The sequence below is a fragment of the Leptonotus elevatus genome, chromosome 10, assembly GCF_054856555.1.
Source record: "Leptonotus elevatus isolate MCC_2025b chromosome 10, RoL_Lele_1.0, whole genome shotgun sequence".
Lineage (NCBI taxonomy): Eukaryota > Metazoa > Chordata > Actinopteri > Syngnathiformes > Syngnathidae > Leptonotus > Leptonotus elevatus.
In genome coordinates this window covers 12,862,818-12,883,850 of record NC_141248.1, presented here as the reverse complement: position 1 = coordinate 12,883,850, position 21,033 = coordinate 12,862,818, and the positions used below count along the sequence as shown (strand labels likewise).

Genomic DNA, 21,033 nt, shown 5'->3' with positions numbered 1-21,033 from the left:
TAAATTTATCGTGGTTGGTCCAGTCGCAGCAGCAGTTGGCAGTCAAGGATGCATATTTTGTTCCAGAGGGCGTGTTTTCATTGCGATAACGGGACTGGGGAAGAAAAGAAGCAAAACTCGAGTCCGCAGCGATGTGTGCAAACCTAACCGCAAAACCACCTCAACTAGGCGGATTTAGCAATCGTATTAAATATGCGGTAAACTAATTACAGCGAGGATCCGCGTTTAGGTACTTGAGTACTTTTACTTGAAGGGGTGCTTGACGCTTTGAGATAAACGTCGGCGGCGTGTGTAAGTAAGTCATTATAAAGACGCTCTTTAACTGGTATTTTTATTTTATTTTATTTTTTTATCTCCGAGGTTGTTTAGTAAAGCATTCATCTGGGACGTCAACGACTTAAAGGACAATGCAGAGCGACAAATCGGAGCCGAAAGACACCGAGGGTTCGGGCCCAGACATGCCCGAGATGAGTGCGTCGACTCACGGCGGCGAAGTGCAGCCTCTTCCCCGGGCCAAAGGGATTAACGCCGTGGCGGTGCTGTGGACTTTTGGGAAGTGCTTGGGCGCTTTGCTTCCCGTCTACCTGGCCGGCTACTACCGAGTCAGTACCAGCCTGCTGGTGTGCGGAATGGTGGTGTACACGGGATGGAAGCACGCTCGGGAGGCCAGAGAAGAGAGACTCAGGTCGGCCATGCAGCTGTTCGGCGACGAGCAGGAGGAGATCGGCAGCTTGAAAATGTCCAAAATAAAGCGAGACCTGCCTGCGTGGGTAAGACGTGTCCCTTGTATATGTCCTCACTTCAGCTTTATTGAATTGCACGACTGTAGTAGCAGACTAAAGATAAACACTCACGGCATCCTCAAATTATTTGACATTTTGTATAAAATACTTGTTGGCATCACTCTTAACAAATGAGCATTTACATGATTATAAATGGGAAGATCAGCTAAATTTAGACAAAACAACATTTTGAGTGAATCCTTCTCTCAAAAGTGGAATCGATGTAGGCCTATCTGTCAGCCAGCAATCAGCATGAGCCTAAAATGGACATGCAGATTGCCACAAGTTCTTCTGAGGCCACACCCAGCTGAGTGAGGTCCAAGTGGATACTGTCTGAGTGCTTTTCCACGATGCTGTGTTGGCAAACAGACAGAAAGCATCAAATGTGCACACAAATGTGCACTCCTTAGCATACATAAAATGTATATAGAGAAAGCTGTTAACCCCAAGCAAGTCACATTCACTTACCATGTGATAGAAAGCATAAATCTTATTTGTATTCAGCTGTGTTTTGGTTTATAAACGTAAACCCGATTTAAAGAACCACTTGTATTTGATCTCATTAAACAGTGCAAAGCGTACCTATACACAATTTAACTACAGTATGCCCCGTTTTCTTCGTTTCTCTACAGGTCAACTTTCCGGACGTTGAGAAAGTAGAATGGCTGAATAAGGTAAAAAAAAAAAAATCTGTTTGTTTGACCTTTTATTAAAGCGCACACGGGATCAAACACAGCTGCTGTGCTGACTGACGCTTCTGCATCGCCATGTGATGCTTGCTTATGGCTGTAGCCATGTTGCGGGCAGCAAAGACCACACCCCCTCCGTTGTTTCGGCCACTCGGTCTGTACTGCAAACGCAGCAGCAGTACAGTTTTCGTTCTAGTCAGTCAACCCACTAAACGTTTCCATTTTACTGCGACCTTGCTCACAGGAAGGGGGAGGAGCACCCCCCCCCCCCCACACACACACACACACACGAAGTAACAGAAACAGCTGGCTTTGTCCAGACATTTCATTTGGTTGATTATAAAGTCATAGAAAAATACCATCAAACACACTAATAGGATCACAAGACGTTAGCGGCAGACGATGTGGAGTTTTGCGTCTGCTACTGGGACGCTGAGAACTCCACGTGAGCAGGCATCTGATGACTCATTCTCCACTTATGCCAGTTCTTGCCAACCTTTTATAAAGTCACACAGACCAACACACAACCCGAACTCTGTGCCTGTTTCTCATTCTTTCCCCTGTGGGACAAGAATGTGTTTTCATGGCAACAGTAATTGTCTATGGAAAAAAAAGATTGAGCTGAGCAGTTGTCATGTTGTTCATAAGATGTCAGCTGCTCACTTAACTCAAAGGGCACACACAATTTACAGATTTAAAACTTACATAATAAACCTGGAGTTTTGTTACTTTGCTGTTTCAATACATACACTGACTTAATGATATGATATCTAACAGTGTGTTTATTATTTTTGGAGAACTGCACTGTATTTACTGAGGCATTTGTAATGGTTGACTCATTAACTCATTCACTGCCATAAGTTCATTTAAAAAAAAGACGATTTTTAAAAATTAGGGGTGACAGGCGATTCAATTTTTTAATTGTAATTAATCGCATGACTTCACTAGTTAACTCACGATTAATCACAAATTTTTATATCTGTTCTAATTGTACAATCTTTTTTTTTCTAGGTTTTCATACTCTTGTTAACAAAAGTGAAAAAAAATGTTAAACTAATAGAAATAGTACAAATGAATTTTTGACGTTTATAGCCGTCAATGACAGTGAATTAATTGAAAAAAGAAAAGATTATTAAAAATTCGGGGCATCAGGCAATTGCAATTTGTCATCTTAATTAATCGCATGACTTCACTGGTTAGCTCATGATTAATTACAAGTTTTTATATCTCTTCTAAATGTACAATAAAAAAATTCCAGGTTTTCATACTCTTGTTAACAAAAGTGGAGAAAAAAAAGTTAAACTAATAGAAATAGTTCAAATGAATTTTTGACTTTTATAGCCGTCAATGGCAGTGAATGAGTTAAGCTACATGACTGAAAATGTTGTGTGAACTGTGTTACTGGTGATTTTGCCCCGTGGCTCAGAAAACAGGACAAACTGTGTATGAAATCTGAAATGTATAAATCGCTAATATCATATGCTGTGTGTTGTTGTAGGTGCTGCAGCAGGTGTGGCCCTTTGTGGGCCAGTACCTGGAGAAGCTCCTGGTGGAGACCATCGCTCCGTCTATCCGAGCCTCAAGCGGCCACCTCCAGACGCTCAGCTTCACTAAAGTGGACATGGGCAACAAGGTGACGCCATTTTTGCTTTGATGCTACGAGTTAGCCGTTGGCTAGTTAACGCCTTTTTTGTTTTCCTGCAGGCCATGAAGGTGGTTGGGATTAAGGCGCACACAGAAAATGACAAAGGACAGGTCCTACTTGATCTCTATATCAGGTAAAATGTTACCTCACGCTCGGGGCAATTTTGCATCACATCTTTTAAAATGCTAAAAAAAAAAAAAAAAACCTTGGGTGTCATGTTCCTTTTAGCTATGTTGGCAATGTAGAGATCAACGTGGAAGTCAAGCGATACTTCTGCAAAGCTGGAGTCAAGGGAATACAAGTGAGTCATTGTCGTCGGACGAAATATTGTATACCATGGAGGAAGGAATCTCCCTGCAGATGTCACATTTATCTCCTCTCTGTGTTGAAATAGTTGAATGGGATGATGCGAGTCATTTTGGAGCCTCTGATTGGAGATGTGCCCATTGTGGGCGCAGTCACGATGTTCTTCATCCGCAGACCCGTAGGTTGATCTGTCTACATTCACCTTTATTTGTCCTTTCCTTGTTGCACACCCCTCCCCCAACCTTCTTTTGTGAGTATTGTGTGTCTGGTATTGTTCGAATATCGACTCCCATCTTGATTGATTTGCAATATTCGTTTACATCTCTTACGTTTATGTCATCCCAGAAACTAGATATCAACTGGACTGGATTGACTAATCTGTTGGATATTCCTGGACTGAAGTGAGTTATGATCGGATAATCTCGCATTGTTCACACAAGGTTGAAAATGAGACATATGAAATGCAAGTATGTGCTGTTTTTCAGAAGCTAATGCTGGCAGCACTGATAGCGATTGCTAATTTCAGCTAATACCGTAGGCTAGCTTTGGTTAGATTTCTGTTTTGACGTGATAGTGCCTTTGTGCAGTCCGTCGTCTGGATTCCAGCCATCACTTAAAAAAAATGGTAAATATTAAGTCAGCCCAAAGGAATGGGTTTAGTACAGTAAAACAAAATAAAACAAAAACACTTGAGTACTTTGGGGTTGAAATCTCTAAAATGTAAATGTTTTTGTCAGGCCTTAAGTGGTTGCATAGTTTCATGAGTATCTGCCTAGGTTTAGACCCTCAAAAATAGCTTCTTCTTTTTTTTTAAAAGTGCATCGCCACGACAACAGCGTGGGACGAAATAAAACATTTTCAGTATTTTCTTTTCATCATAAACGTCTTTAGATTACATTTCTAGGAGAAATTCGCTCAAATATGGCCGCTATAGAAAGGCAAAAATGCCTCCAAATTCCAAAATAAAGTAAAAATGGCAGACTTTCTGTTAGATTTAGCCTATGGCTATAAATATGTATATATATAATTTTTTTTTTTGTAGGTCTGCCTCCTAATTTTCACAAATGTAGGTGATAATATAATGATAATAATAATAATAATAATAGCTCCCACAAAAACAACAGGGACGTTGCTGCGAGTTAAAAAAAAAAACATTATTATTTTTTTTTTTACTGGCAAGAATGGGCTATTTTTAGTATATTGTTAGAAAATAGAAAAAAAATGTGTTTTTGGTTTTTTTTGCATGGTAACTTATAACCCTATAATCTTTAATATAGCATTGTAACATCTTTATAATACGAGTGGTTCGTTTTCAGCATCATGTCTGACAGCATGATCATGGACGCCATCGCCTCCTTCTTGGTGCTGCCCAACCGTCTGGTCGTGCCCCTGGTTCCAAACCTGCATGTGGCGCATCTTCGTTCTCCTTTGCCTCGGGTAACGATGCAATACACAGCAACTCATGACGATACATTCCACGTCGATCCTATCCAACGCTGTCGTTATCGCCGAAGGGTGTGGTGCGCATCCACCTGGTGGAGGCCCAGAATCTAGCAGCAAAGGACAGCTATGTGAAAGGGGTTATGGCGGGCCTGTCAGACCCCTACGCCATTTTGCGGGTGGGTCCTCAGATGTTCACCTCCCACCACTTTGACAACACGGACTCGCCCAAGTGGGGAGAGATGTATGAGGTAAGGAACATGGAGGGCTTATTATGAGACTGGCGTTCAGTGTTCCGGGTTCCTTCATTTAGTGTGACTGCACAGCCATTTTCCAACCATTCTGTCTGTATACATTTCTTTGTACTGTCTGGTTGCACCAGGTGATAGTCCATGAAGTGCCTGGTCAGGAACTGGAGGTGGAGGTTTATGATAAAGATACAGACCAGGATGATTTCCTGGGCAGGTAGATGTGCATCATTCATGTTGTTCTGTTGTAATTTGTCTTGTTTTAATTCAGTCACTTCATTACAATCACATTTGTTTGTTTACCCTCAAGTTGCATATACTGATTTAAATGTTTTTTTTGTTTTTGTTAATGTCCTCATTTATTTTTCTTCCACATAGGACCAAATTGGATTTGGGCATTGTGAAGAAGTCCATAGCTGTGGATAATGTAAGAAAATGTTGTTTTACATTTTTCATCATTTTGGGACATTTCCTGATGGGAATGTAACGTAAAATTGGTGGAAAAGTTGTTTGTACATTTGTAGAAACTCTGGAAAGTTGAGCTTAAAACATTTGGCAATATTTAGTTGGACAATTTTGACACTTTCATGAAAATTAATGGAAAATAACACGCAATTTGGAGCCACCGTTTTTTTTCTCCAAACAGTATCATGCATACACATAATGTTTATGTTATAAACCTTAAACATTTCTTGACAATAATGTGTTATGTGACCTCACTAGTCTAAACATGACATTCTGATTAATATTACATTTGTGGAATATGAGTTATGAAGCCATTTTTATCCATCTCAGGGGGCGGCCATTTTGCCACTTGCTGTTGTTTGAAGATGACATCACAGTTGCTCAGGCAACGACCAATCACAGCTCACCTGTTTTCTGAAGCTGAGCTGTGATTGGTTGTTACCTGAGACCTGAGCAACTGTGATGTCATTTTCACACACCGGCAAGTGGCAAAATGTCCGCCTTCGGACATTGATAAAAAACAGCTAGATTTTGCTGCTTAACTCATATTCCAGTAACGCAATATTAACCAGCATACCGGATTTAGACTAGTGGGGCTGCATAGAACATATTGTCAAGAAATTTTGGGTGGGTTGACTTCCCCTTTAAGAAAAGATGCAGACTAACTAAATATAAACTGTGTGTTATATTTACATATTTCCTCAGTTTTGGTTGACAGATTAGCAGTGAAAACTAACATCAATAATAAACATGATTGTTTTTAGCAATGTACTTGTAATTATGGTTACATTATTGAGCAAACTCTCAGTATGATCTAGAAAAAATTTAAATTAATCATAATACAAATTTAAATGTATGTATCTGTAATAGGTTTGATCAATAAGCATCTTTATCGTTATAAAACACATTTTTACTGCAATTGTTGCTTTTTTAAAAATCTCACTAGATTTGGTGAAGTGGTCTCATTATGTTCTCGTGTCCTCAGTGGTTCCCTTTGAAGGATACTCCTTCAGGCCGCGTCCATCTCAGACTGGAGTGGTTGGCCTTGATGCCGACCACTGATCGACTTGAACAGGTGTGTCTTATTTTCCACCGTAACGACAATTTAGTTAAAAAACGTTCACTGGCGCTCTCCCCCATTCCAGATCCTGAAGAGGAACGAGAGCGTGACCAGCAAGACGGCCGACCCGCCCTCCTCGGCCATTTTGGTGGTCTATCTTGACAAGGCTGAAGCGCTTCCAGTGAGTCAACTTGCTCACGGTTGCTTCCTGTGTGGTGACAATGACGCCGCCCTTTGCCATCTGTCTGGCATTCTACACAGTTGTTCTTGTGGCCTCTAACCAGGCTAGAGTGTGGCTATTTTTAGCCCCCCCCCCCCCCCCCCCCCACGACAAAATGTGTGGAACGCATTGAGGTCTTACTGTAGAACTTTGCCTCCTTAAATGTGACTCATAGAATGCTTGCTTCCTGTATTAAAGTTGTTGGTGAATTTCCACAATTTGTTTAAATATTTCTCTGCGACAATTCACATGCGGTATTGTCGATTCATAAAAAAAAACGTTTTGCATTTTTTGTAGATGAAAAAGGGGAATAAAGAGCCCAACCCTATGGTGCAGTTATCTGTGCAGGACATCACAAGGGAGAGCAAGGTTGATTAAATTACAATGTCACATATTATGTCGCATTTCTTGGCCCAATGACTAACCGCTTCTTCTGTTTATTATCCTTTGAAGACATGTTATACAACCGTCAATCCAGAATGGGAAGACGCATTTACCTTTTTTATCCAGGATCCGCGCAAACAGGATATTGATATTCAGGTGACCATTTTCACAATATTAGATACGCCTGCAAAATCCAATGAGATTGATACAGAATTGTTGGTCATTGTCTTTTAACTGTGTGGACCAGGTGAAGGATGTTGACCGCGTGCAGACCTTGGGCAGTCTGACCATCCCCCTGTCTCGCATCCTGTCCACTTCTGGCCTCTCTCTGGACCAGTGGTTCCAATTGGACAACTCTGGATCAGCCAGTCGTATTTATATCAACGCAGTTCTCAGGGTGAATTGCAGTCAGTCGTGGAATTACACACATTTACGACTCAAGTATTAGAAATGTTCAATTTCTCTTCCAAATATTGTAGATGCTGTGGTTAGATGAGGAACGCATCACAGCTGATGTGTCATCTCACCTGGAATCTGGAGGCAAACAGTTGCCCCAGGAGACTTCTCCCCACTCCAGCTTTGCCACAGAGGTAACGATAAATCCACTGCCGGTCCCATTCCCCAATTTCTCGCCCTCATTGGACTCATTCTGAATGACTTGTGTTTGCAGGGGCTGCTTCGAATCCACCTGCTGGCTGGGCAGAACCTTGTTCCCAAAGACAACATGATGGGCGGCATGGTGAAAGGCAAGAGTGACCCCTATGTCAAGATCAATATAGGAGGGGAAACATTCACAAGTGAAGTCATCAAGACCAATCTCAACCCCACCTGGAATGAGATGTATGAGGTAAATAAATGCCCGTAATCAGTTGAAGGAACCCGACATGATAATGGCTTCGATATAATAACTTTATTCCCTCTCAGGTGATTTTAACACAGTTGCCTGGTCAGGAGCTACATCTAGAGGTGTTTGATAAAGACATGGACATGAAGGATGATTTCATGGGAAGGTAGCGCCATATTAAAATGTATTGATGCACATTTTATTACACTCTAAAAACAGTTGAGTCAAAAGTAGCCCAATTATGGATACAAAATGGACCGATCGACTTTACGGGTCAGTTTGACAAAAAATAAAAATAAATTGGGCGGGGGGTGAGGCTATCCAAAATGACACAATTTTTGGGTTAAATTAACCCAATTAGAGGATCTGACTCAACTTTATGGGTTATTTTAATGACCCAATTTTTGACCCAAAGTTGGGTCAAATTGACAAGATTAGATGATCTGACCCAACTTTCTAGCTGTTTGATACTAAAGTGTTATTATTATTTTATTTTATTTAATTTTTTTGCCAAACCACCCAAAAAGTTGGGTCAAATTGACCCAACTTTCTTGGTTTTTTTATACAAATTGACTCAATTTTTTCTCCAAAGTTTTTTCTCCAAAGTAGAGGATCTGACCCAACTTTCTGGGTTGTTTTGTACAAAATGACACTTTTTTTTTTTAACCAAAGTTGGGTCAAATTGACCCAAGTAGATGATCTGACCCAACTTTCTGGGTTGTTTTATACAAGATTACCTTTTTTTTGCAAAACAACCCAGTTGGATCAAATTAACCTAACTGGTTTAATTGGTTCAAATGAACCCAAGTAGAGGATAAGACCCTACTTTAGGGGTTGTTTTATGCCAAAGAGGCATTCTTTTTGTGTGTGCGAAAACAGCCCTGAAAGTTGGGTCATATTGAAGTAGAAAATCTGTCTATTTTTAGAGTGTACTAATTTGGGATGTAAACTAATCTCACGTTACCCCCAAATACAGGCTAAAGATCAATCTAAAGGACATCATTGATTCTCAGTACACTGATCAGGTACGAACACACATATTTTATTTTGCTTGGAAATCAGGCGAGAATACCAAACGCTATCCCATTTGCATGATCAAAATAACCGCGCTTGTGTGTGTTCATGTATCAGTGGTACAATCTCAATGATGTCAAGTCCGGTCGGGTTCACCTGGTACTGGAATGGGTTCCAACAGCCTCAGAAGCAGACCAAGTGGATCAGGTTGGTACTTGGGCAGAAACGGTGATATCATGAAAACAATCATGTTGAATGAAAATTCACTTTTCGCTCCGTTGTGTCTCTTAAGGTTCTTCAATTCTATTCCAAGCAGTCCTATCAGAACAAGGCCGTTCCATCTGCAGGTCTTCTGTTTGTCTTCGTTGCGCAGGCAGATGGTTTACCTGTAAGTTTGTTGGAGGATGTAACAGTAAATAAATACACATGCTCTGTGTTTATTTCTACCCGTAATTTATACATCAACAGGTGAAGAAGAGTGGGAAAGAGCCAAAAGTGGGAGCAGAGATAGTTCTTGGAGAAATGTCCCGCAAAACGACTGTGAGGCTCCTCCCTGGGTTTTTTTTCGCTGACAATACTGTAGAAATCACAATAACCTGACTCTTTCATCTCTTCTGCAGGTGTGTGATCGCTCTATATCGCCCGAGTGGAACGAGGCCTTCTGCTTCTTGGTCCGTGATCCCAGAGAGGATATTCTTCTTGTCAAGGTAGTCATACAAACAGTAATTCTTTTCGAGTGCAATTCAATTGTAGTAGTTGTAATTTAACTGTTTAATCATGTGACTTTAATCAGCTCTTACGTCTATTCAGTCACTAAATAAAAATTGATAATGAATTTATTTGCTTCTTTTTTCTTTTTTTTAATAACTGTTTTGCTGTATGCCGGTTTCATGACCACTTTTGGAGTGTTTTGACTCTTGGCTTACGCGTCCTTGACTCCAACTTGAGTTACTAGCTTCCTTCCACTCACTGGGTTGGGTATGCAGGTGCGAGGTCACTGTTTGGTAGCACATTAGCAGAGCTCAGGAAAGAACAGTTTTCCGTCCCCGCCTTATCTGCAGCAGCTTTCGTTCTGTTTGGTCTTAAAACACAGGCCCTCCAAATGTTCTTGTTCCTCCCTCCCTGGAACTTAAGTCCTAACACTTGTGTTTCTCTAGCTGTCCCACAGCTGGACATTGCCCATGGGTTCCTTAGTCGTTCCCATTAAAGAGCTGCTCGCTGAGCCAGAGCTCGTCCTGGATCAGTGGTTCCATCTGGACGGAGCCTCCCCTGAGAGTCAGATTCTTCTTCGGGCTGAACTCAAGGTAGGAGAGCTTTCATTTGGAAATATGTTTCAAATTTTCAATCCTTTAAAATTCCATATGGTTTTTCTGCCGCAGATGCTGATACCAAGCAAGTGTCCGCGTGCCAGTGGTCAAGCTAAGGTCAAAGAATCAAACCGCTTTCCTGATCAGCAGAAACGTGAGGGTGATGTGATCCAAAAGTGAGTGCTCTCGTCTCAGATCTTATTTTTCTTTGTTGACTCTGATGCTAAGTGTGTGTGTTCTCAGGTCAAGTTCAGTGGATGCGCCAGTAGAAACTCTTGTCCCGGATGTGATGAATGAAGTCGATGTAAAGACGCCTGTAGCTGATGTGACGGAAGATACGAAAGAAGAATCAAGTCCTGCTGTGGTGAAACCTGCTCATACTTCACCAGACCTTAGCTTTGCCAATGAGGTAATGTCATTAATGACATGGTTTCTATTATACACGGAGGCATGTCTTAATACTTTTGCCTATTTTGTAGACATAGACCGATATGTTTTTTCAGGGCCGAGACCAATTATTAACTCATTTATTCCCAGCCATTTTCACTGAAGCAATCCCCTTCGCTCCCAGCTGTTTTACTAGATTTGGACTCATTTTGCAAGGCCCACACATAATTGTGTTCTATTGCTACAAATACATGGAACATACCCAAAAAAAAAGATTAGAGTCTCTCCTTTCAACAGGAAAAAAAAAATATTTTTTATCTGTTTTTGTTTTGCAGCAATTAGCATCAGAATATATCTAAGTTTCATCATTATTCGCAAATCAGTTTAGAACTTTGGGGAAATCAGCTTGTTTGCAACATGGCCCTGGTTGATCTCTTATACTCTGCTGCTATCTGCTGGCCGTTTTTGTAATAACTACCATTGCTTCAACCGTTCTCTGCAGAGAGGCTGCATCAAGGCCTTCTGTATGCTCTAGCATAAAAAAAATAACCCATAAAAGACGTATAAATATGTCTTTGGGACACTTAACATTTAAAATGAGCAAATGAGTTAAGGACCGATATTTGGAGCAGATTCATTCATTTTCACTAAAAGAGAAAATATTGGGATCAAAATTGGAAAAAATACAAAGTCCAGCTCTTAAATGTGATGATTTATTCAAGCATATGTTTATTGAACAACTTTAAGGATTCTTAAAATATTAGAGTTTTAAAAACTAAGTAAATCTTAGTCAAACATCTTTGTTTTAAAAATGTAGTAAAAAGTTCAGGTATCCCAGGTAGCATGTCTTCAAAAGTTAAACAACATTTTAAACAAGTAAATAGCTCACTATAGTTTCCTACAGTAAATAAAGTTTTCCAAAATGTCAAAATATCTCAAGTATTATTATTTTTTAACTTACATTAGTTTTAATTTCAAACAAACAGAAGCTGCAAGAGTTCCCAGAGTAAGCAGCATCTCTTATAACGTTAACTGAAATTTTAAATAAATAGTTCCCTGAATTTAACACTTTTTTTTAATATTGATCTATTATCGGCCGTATGATTCTTCAAAATGGATGCCGATATTTGTATAATGCTGAATATTGGCGCCGATAATCTGCCTATAGCCTTATTAAAGCAGCAAGACATTTAAATAACTACAGTAATGATGTATCTTGAGATAACCTTCAGCATGTGTGAAATGACTCTTCTTCTTCCTGTAGGGGCTAATGAGAATCATCCTCATGGAGGCTCAGGATCTGGTCGCCAAGGACAACCTGATGGGGGGTCTAAAGAAGGGCAAGAGCGACCCCTATGCGAAGGTCACCGTCGGAGAGGCCACTTTTAAAAGCAACGTTGTCAAGGAGAATCTCAACCCCGTCTGGAATGAGATGTATCAGGTGATTAGCACGAGTTCGGATAAAATCGGGTGGTGTTATCTCAGTGGAGTGATCTTGAATTACTGTAGCAGTAGGAATTATTGTAAACCAGTAGAGCATCCTTTCCGTTGCATTGACTTTGAGTATTAATCCCAAAAGGTTTGAAGATTGGTTGAAAATTCTGAGAATTTTGGAGACCTTTTATAGGTAATAAATACAGAAATCGACCATCTTCTTGTCTGGGTTCCAAAAGGTGGTGATGAGGCCTCAGTCTGGACAGGACGTCCACGTGGAGCTGTATGACAAAGACATGGACAAAGATGACTTTTTAGGAAGGTGAGGATGTGATGAAGGTTGTCCAGCAAAGGCCTGAAAGACCCCTCAGCACATTTCATTGACACACCGTCACACACGCACTCAACCACAAAATAATTGCATCGATATTGTCAACAGGTTTGACATCAGTATGGCGGACATCGTTCGTTCGCAGTACACAGACCAGGTGAGTAAACGGCCAACCTGCATCTTTAATATCTTTTATTTTTGCTCAGTAGTACATGCTTGCACTTTTTTTCCCCCCAGTGGTACACTCTGAATGATGTTAAGTCTGGCCGTGTCCGTCTCATACTGGAATGGGTCCAAACAGTGTCCCATAATGGAACCCTTGACAAAGTAAGAACCTGCATTGCTCATCTTGTACATGAAAATAACAGATACTTTACTTCCAAATAATGCTTCTTTTTTTTTTTAACAATTGTTTATATTTGCCATGTGTTCATCAATGTTGACTCATCTGACTATTTTGTATACTCTAAAGTGATGTGTATTTTTCAGGTGATGCAGCTGCAGTCTTTGCAGTCGTTCAGGAACAAGACACTTCCGTCTGCAGCTCTGCTCTTCGTTTATGTGGACAGAGCGCACACATTGCCTGTGAGTCACCTCTGCACACTACTTGTATTAGTAGATGTGTTTGATGCGTGTAGTAGGCTTGACGAAGAGCTCCTCTAAAATAACTCATTCACTGCCATTGACGGCTATAGACGTAAAAAAAATTCATTTTAACTATTTTTTATTAGTAAAACATTTTTCCCACTTTTGTTAACAAGACTTTGAAAACCTAGATTTTTTTTATTGTATTAGAACAGATATAAAAAAGAGTTAACTAGTGAAGTCATGCGATTAATTACGATTTCCGATTTTTTTTTTAAATAATATTTTCTTAGAAAAAAAAGATATATTTTTTTTCGTAAATTAGGGGCATCAGGCGATTAAAATTTATAATCGTAATTATTCACATGACTAGTTAACTCACGATTAATCACAAATTTTATATCTGTTTTAAATGTACAAAAATACTTGTTTCTAGGTTTTCATACTCTTGTTAACAAAATGGAAAAAATTTGTTAAATAGAAATAGTTCAAATGAATTTTTGACGTCTATAGCCGTCAATGGCAGCGAATGAGATAATATATTCTTTAAAAATTCCCAAAGGGGAAATTCAGACGTTAAAACAATTTAAAAATGATAAATAAAATAATTTAATAATAATAATAATTTTGTTAAATTGTATTTATTTATAAAACAAACAAACAAACAGTTGTTGACATCTCAACACGACTGCTGTGCCTCCAGTGGCCTGTTGGTGATCACATAGTGTAAGAAGTTGAGGTCTGATTCAAGATCGGGAACATGACTAAATTCTCTGCTGACCAGTAGAAAATGGTGAACTTCTAATTTGACACCCATTGAAATGCATTGGTAAACAAATTAAAAAGTTAACCCTACAAATCTTCAAATAACGCAGATAAAATCAATTTGAATAAAGATCTACTTCTATGCATTTTCCCTCCAAAAGACAACATAATAAATAATCCCTGAATAATGCGAATCCTTGTGTACCAAACTGCACGTTTTACAAATAATGGCACCAGTGTGGAAAAAAAACCACATCAAATATTTTTGGGAATTCCAAAAGGAATTCAGCCTTAAAAACATTTTATGAATACACTATGATGTGTAACGTAATGTGTCTTTTTCTGTCCAGTTTAAGAAAAGTGGAAAGGAGCCAAAGGCTGGAGCTGAGCTCATTTTTGGAAACACTACCTACAAAACTAAGGTATGGAAATTCATATAGTATCTGCATATTTTTTCCCATAGGGATGTTTAAACTACGGCAATTGTTTATTACTTTTCAGTGACATAGCTAAGTTTATAACAGTTAAGTTTCATAGAACTTCATCGGACGAATAACAAGGCAAAACATGCTAGCGCAAGCAAGCTAATTATAGGGATTAAATTCATCTTGTTCGCGCCTGCTCGTGTGTGAAGGTTTGTGATCGCACGCGGTCCCCCGAGTGGAACGAGGCCTTCTATTTTCTGGTCCACGACCCTGCCGAGGAGATGCTCGTCGTCAAGGTACAGTATTTGTCGTATCAAAAGCATACAGTCTCTACCGGAGTGTAATATTGTGATATTTTGTCTGTAGTTATCCAGTGCTTGGGATCAGCCAATGGGCTCACTGGTGGTTCCTGTGAAAGAGCTGCTGTCAGAACCCCAGCTGGTCCTGGATCAGTGGATGCCTCTGGATGGTGCATTGCCTGAGAGTGAGATCCTACTCAGGGCTGAACTCAAGGTGGGAGAACATCGTCATAGCTGATTTATATCTCTATTTGTATAGTGAGTATGACGTTCACACCATTGTTAACTAAAACCACAACAATAAAACTATTGGTAAAAATAATACATCTCTTACACTGTCAATCAACACTGAGACTTTGTCTTCACCTGATGTTTTGTTCACAGTTTGTAATTATTAAATACATTTTGAGGCAGATTTTTTTGTTTGTACTAACCTTCCAAAATAAAATGACATTTTCACTCTTCGGCATATTTTGATTTTACGCCACATAGATAAGCAGATCGCTTGCATTCAAGGAGAGATACAAGGACACATTCTGGAATTTTATATCACTATCAGGGCCAAGTGGTGGTGAGGTGAACCAGCAGATCCTGAAGACAACATTGCGGTAAAAACTGCCTGCAGCGTGTGATAGTTGGCATCCACGTTGTAGTGCCTACGACTGCCCCCTACAGGAACGGGGTGGAATAGTATCACCTATCACATACTGCCATCAACAAATTAATCAGACGAGTTTAGGATAGTTTAGCCTTGGCGGAGATCTGCGGTGTTTTGAGTCAAAATGTCACATTTTTTCATACTTATTTCAAATCTATACCTAATGTTGTGGGTGTTTGTAATTTTTCTTGCTACAAGATATTGAGCTCGAGGATGACAGAAGCCCCACAGCCTCGTGGTCCCGCTTCAAAGCAGACAGACATGGTTGAGAAGGAGGAAGATGGCTCAAGGCTGCCATTTCATGAGTGAGTGTTTTATTTAGCAAATCACTGGCTAAAAACAAGTAACCCAGAGTGTGTTTTTGTCAGTCCTGCTCCAGTAACAAGCCAGATGAAGTACCCAGAAGACGATGCAGAGTCCTTTGCAGTTCAGTCCCCAGAAGCTACGGTGAGTCTGAGCACTTTAATATTATTATGCATCTCGTTTCACCTTCGCACGTCACGTTTCATACATTAAATGTGCCTCAGTTGGTGGACGATCAAGCAGATGCAGAAGATCGCCAAGTGTCCTTAGACCAGGCCCACTTCACAGAGCCTGGTCCTCCTGCTGAGCCCTTGAAGCCCAAAGTTGATGTTTCCCCACAGCACACAACCCCCGGCCAGGATTTTGCCACTGAGGTCGGTCTGGTTTTCATCTCAATTAGCCAGTCAATTACATTTGTTGTCTTTTTTAATAGTTGCTAAGTCAAGAAGTGCGTGCAGTGTTGAAAATTAAGCGGAATGTCAAATATTAGATTCCAGCAAAGGTTTAGTGAAATAAGAATACATCGACATTTCAGTGAGTGGCCTTCCTCATTCTGATGAATCAACATCATGTGGGTTTGGTGCTTTTTTGTTTTTTCAATTGCGGTGAATAAGTGGGCCACTTCCAGTTTTTTTTTTTAACTGTTATTGTGAAACTGTCGTCGGTGCTTTGTATGAATCTGATCTGCATCTTTTCTATGTTATGCTTCGAGAAATGTGCTTATAAAAGGGAGCCAAAAAATCGATTTTTTTTTTATATTTGACAATTGACGTTTTCATTATATTTTATCTTTTGTACATTTACACTCATGTGGAAAAGTCTCGCTTTGTTGCTCTAATGCACAGCAGTCAAATATCATATTTTTTAATTTCGGATTTGGCTTTTGTTTCTCTTTTGCAGTTGCCTTGTGAGTGACATTCTAGTTCTATATCTCCATGTCAACAATAAGCAATACTCTACTAGTAATGCCCGGTTATGTATGCATGTACGTATAATTATGTACAATATAAAAATTGGGTGCCGTGTGCTTACCTCACACGCTGCAGGCGTTGCTGAGGATTCACCTGCTGGAGGCCCAGAGTCTGGTTGCCAAGGACAACCTGATGGGGGGCATGGTGAAAGGCAAGAGTGACCCCTACGTCAAGATCAGCGTCGGAGAGGTTGCGTTCAAAAGCCACGTCGTCAAGGAGAATCTCAACCCCACGTGGAATGAGATGTATGAGGTAAACGTGGTTAAGTGGTTGTGTCATGAAGCCTCTTTTACGCACCGTATTTGTTGCGAGGTCACTTTGACCTATAACCCACAAAGTCCTTCATAAGGTCCTTCAATACCTGCAGCAACTCATATTTGAGTTCATGTTTTAATTATTTGTTTCGTTTGTTAAGCTTTGCATCCGTCTTCCTAGTCACAACCTGCCTAAGAAAAATAAACAAGGCTTACCGTCTGCTCCTTAGCGTGAACCTGGAAAAGAAAAGAAAAAAAGCACATATAGCCACATAATGAAAGACATTACAACAGAACTTGAAGATTTGCACGTGAGGGATTATTCACTTGTGTATTTTGTTTTCCTTCTACAGGTAGTTTTAAGCAGTCGCAGTGTTCAGGAAATTCAACTTGAAGTGTTCGATAAAGATTTAGATTCTGATGACTTCCTTGGCAGGTTCGTGTCATAGTAGTCCAAGTAGCAGTATGAGTCTTGAGTACACTTGATAAGATAACTGATTATTTGTATGTTGTCATGTCTCTTAGGTTCAATATTAAACTCAGTGAGGTCATCAGGTCACAGTACATAGATCAGGTTTGTCTTAAAAAATATATATATATATTGTCACAGTTTTTTTTCCTTGCTTTGGTAGCTAACCTAACTTGTGTTGCAGTGGTACACTTTGAATGACGTGAAGTCCGGGCGGCTTCACTTGATCCTGGAGTGGGTTCCCACAGTGTCGCGTTCCGTCCAACTTGACCAGGTTTGGATTTTTTATTATCAATGGTAATGCTAATTTACTGGTCATTAAGTATGCTTGCACATTATAATGCCTTAACAAAGCTTAAATGCTTCGCGGACTCTTGCTCAGCCATCAATTAATCGACCCGTTTGAAAAAAATAAATGCCTCACCTCAAACAAATGCCACTTTATTTATTTATTTATTTAAACCCTGAGGAAATAATTTTTTATTGCATAATACTGGTAGATTGACAAATCTCAACATTTACCAGTACTGTGTTAAAACGGAAACATCATAATACAATATATAATAATAAGAAACATGTTTTATTATGATATGCGTGTTCAGTCATTTGAATTATTTAGCATATTTTTTAGATAAATTGTGCACTTAGAAAAACATACAGCATTATTAATGTTTTATGAAGATAATTATATACAATTTGAAAATACAGAATTGTATTTATTGTTAGAGCTGTATTATTATTATTAGAGCTATCAAACGATTACATTTTTTAATCAGATTAATCACATTTTAGAATTTTGATTAATCACGATTAATCGCTTAATAAAAAAAGGCATTTTTTTTCAAAATATATTGATGAAGCTATTGTAATGTCTCACTTTGAGTGCCAAATGAATAAATCATTGATTGGCAATTTTTCTTGCATGACTTGTGCAGGTTCTGCAGCTTCAGTCTCTCCAGTCATTTAAGAACAAATCAGTCCCCTCTGCTGCTTTGCTTTTTGTCCATTTGGAGCGAGCACACTCATTACCCGTAAGTCACTGGCGGCCTCTCGGTGTATTTGAATGACTAACAAAAGAATTGTCATCAATAAAACGTGTACCGGTCCATTTTTTTAGCTGAAGAAGAGTGGAAAGGAGCCCAAAACTGGAGCGGAGCTTATTCTTGGCGACAAAAGCTACAAAACGCAGGTGAGACTCGTAAAGCGTAAGCGTGATATGATGACATGATCAATATATTATGTTCACTGTCTTTGATTTTGCATATTTCTCAAGCTATGTGACCGCAGCACTAATCCTCAGTGGAGGGAGTCTTTCTACTTCCTTGTGTGTGACCCTCAACACCAAATGCTTGTGCTCAAGGTAAGGCCAGTGCCATCATTGAGATTCATTATGCAAACATTTCCAATATTCATTCATTTATTTGCTTACATTTATGGAGGACCAAAATTGCCAAAATAAAAAAAAATTATTAAAAAAAAAAAGTAATATAAATGGTAATAAAACAAAAAAAATACATACATGTAAAAATAGAAAGCAAGACTCAAAAAATTAAAATAAATGTGGAAATAAATATATGAATATCAATCAATAAAAACGCTCTGCTCGCATGAAATGCGTCATTCAAATGTGGGGGGCGGTCCTAAGAGTCCAATTTAATTATATTTATGTTTCGTTTATTTTTGTATTTATTTCCACATTTATTTTTATATTTATTTTTGTATCTCATTTTCTCATTTTTTTGTATTTATTTTTTACTTTTATTTATTTATGTATATATTTTTTGTTTTGTTATTTCCATTTATATTTATTTTTTGTATTTAATTTTTGAAATATATTTTTTATAGCCATTTTTATTTTCACCTTTATTTATTTAGGCATTTTCGATCCTCCATAATATATACTGTATTTATGTGGCAATTCATTTGTTTGTATTGCAGTTGTCCAGCGGCTGGGACCAGCCGATGGGTTCTTTGGTGGTTTGTGTAAGGGAACTGCTGGCACAGCCACCGCTGGTCCTGGATCAGTGGTTCAATCTGGATGGAGCGGCACCTGACAGTAAAGTCCTGCTGAGGCTTGAACTCAAGGTGGGAATGAAAACACACCACATACACTACTAGTGCACTAGTAGACATCTCGCGTTGCGTGTGTGTTTTTGCTCTTGAATAGGTCCTGGAGAGCAAAATGGTGGAGATGATCAGTGGTGGGAATCTTCCCTGTGGATCCGGGAATGGGCAGGTCAAGTTATCGCTTTCGTATGATTCGAGAGAGAGAAAGATGGTCGTCATTGTACACGCCTGCAGGTAACAACGCACAATATACACAACAAAATGGATGCTGCTGAAAGCTCATTTCTATTGCCATGAGCAGGAAGACTTAATGAATGCTTTTGTTGTGTGTGTGCACAGAGGTCTGTTGTGCTCCGGTAAGGATGCTGTGGACAGCTACGTCTCCATCATGCTGCTGCCAGACAAAAGCAAAGCTACCAAGAGGAAGACGGCTGTGAAGAAACGAGATCCCAACCCTGAATTTAATGAAAGGTACCAGACTCAAGTCTGACCTTTCTTTCTTGTTCGTTTGGGTTGCTGGCTGCCTCCATATCGTCTACTTTCTCTACAGGTTTGAATACAACTTGCCTGTGGAGGAATTGCAGTTGAGGCACCTCAGCGTGTCTGTGAAGAATAACGCCGCCTCGTTCCGAAGTCGTGACGCCATTGGACAGGTGATTGTGCTTGACTTGTTTGACTAATTTAAAGTACTTGTCTTAAGTCAACGTGCTTAAACACATATGTTCATCTTGTTCTGTAGGTGCAGATCGAGTTGGCGGAGGTGGAGCTGGTGCCTGGTGTCACTGAGTGGTAAGCGCGCACGTAATCAAACGACAGTCAACACATTTAGTCGATTGTCAAACGGTGAACCAATCAAAGATTCCCTGCTCGTTCCAGGTTTATCCTGAGAGATGAAGCAGAGTAACGAACCCGCTGATGATGTCGTGGTGCGAACGCGGCACTCCTGCAGCTTACACTTGATGCCTTCTCCTTTCCATTTGCGTATAACAAGACGCCGCTGTCGCAGGCCCCGCCCCCAGCTTCGAGCTCTTCGTGCTAACTTACAAGTGGGAAGCACTCAAAACGCTCATATAACACAAACATCATCATATGCACTAGGTACGGACGAGAGGAGAGCTTGACTCAAATCAAATAATAGCGAAACGGGAGATTGAAGGAAAAGAATGAAAAGGCTTGAAAACATGCAAAAAAGCAGATCTATTTTTAGAACTTCATCACTTCAAAATGCCACTTCAGTGTTAGGAATCTGCTATCTGATTTACAGCACCTTGCTTGCTTTTGTGTTTGATGCCTTTTTAAGATTTTTTTTATTTTTTATAAGATTGCATTTTTTTTGCATCTGTTAAATGCTGTTTGAGTTATGTATATTTGCAATGACTACATAAGTGTTTTGTGTGTGTTGGAAGGTGGACATTAAAATATATATTGTGCATCTCATTTGTTTTGAGTGATTTTTGATGTTTAGGACACACATTAGGTACACCAGACAAGTAACCATTACAAACAGACCAAAGAAAACATTATTCTGTGACTCAAAGTTTGATACTGTCAGAGGGTTAATCATTTTTTGACTCATAACTATTAAGGAAATCAAGAAAAAACAAATACTACCGTTGATTTTCGTTTTGGAGGGTTGTGTCGGGGACGAATGTGCACTTACAGCCACTAGATGGTGCTAAAG

At 39.5% G+C, this 21,033-nt stretch overlaps 1 protein-coding gene across 5 annotated transcripts; it reads left to right on the top strand.

Annotated features, from left to right (window-relative positions):
- Positions 1 to 76: 76 nt before the first annotated feature.
- On the top strand, positions 77 to 20,784 carry LOC147167129 (extended synaptotagmin-1-like). Of its 5 annotated transcripts, none has more exons than XM_086086761.1 (52): positions 77 to 291; positions 370 to 770; positions 1,415 to 1,456; positions 2,970 to 3,104; positions 3,176 to 3,249; positions 3,345 to 3,417; positions 3,511 to 3,600; positions 3,768 to 3,823; positions 4,739 to 4,859; positions 4,937 to 5,113; positions 5,245 to 5,327; positions 5,489 to 5,537; positions 6,561 to 6,650; positions 6,721 to 6,816; positions 7,153 to 7,224; positions 7,309 to 7,395; positions 7,487 to 7,636; positions 7,719 to 7,829; positions 7,910 to 8,086; positions 8,164 to 8,249; positions 9,060 to 9,108; positions 9,215 to 9,304; positions 9,390 to 9,485; positions 9,566 to 9,637; positions 9,718 to 9,804; positions 10,255 to 10,401; positions 10,477 to 10,580; positions 10,648 to 10,813; positions 12,056 to 12,232; positions 12,465 to 12,547; positions 12,665 to 12,713; positions 12,794 to 12,883; positions 13,046 to 13,141; positions 14,257 to 14,328; positions 14,541 to 14,627; positions 14,698 to 14,844; positions 15,487 to 15,593; positions 15,657 to 15,735; positions 15,816 to 15,965; positions 16,638 to 16,814; positions 17,170 to 17,252; positions 17,342 to 17,390; positions 17,470 to 17,559; positions 18,221 to 18,316; positions 18,403 to 18,474; positions 18,559 to 18,645; positions 19,224 to 19,370; positions 19,453 to 19,586; positions 19,692 to 19,823; positions 19,903 to 20,005; positions 20,092 to 20,141; positions 20,229 to 20,784. In XM_086086761.1, exons 2-52 carry the CDS (start codon positions 408 to 410, stop codon positions 20,254 to 20,256), a joined length of 5,328 nt encoding a protein of 1,775 aa, XP_085942887.1. In that variant the 5' UTR covers positions 77 to 291; positions 370 to 407; the 3' UTR covers positions 20,257 to 20,784. The 5 variants fall into 5 exon arrangements, with proteins under 5 accessions (XP_085942887.1, XP_085942885.1, XP_085942886.1 ...); XM_086086759.1 differs by having other exon boundaries at positions 361 to 770; XM_086086760.1 differs by having other exon boundaries at positions 77 to 295; positions 361 to 770.
- Positions 20,785 to 21,033: the final 249 nt, after the last annotated feature.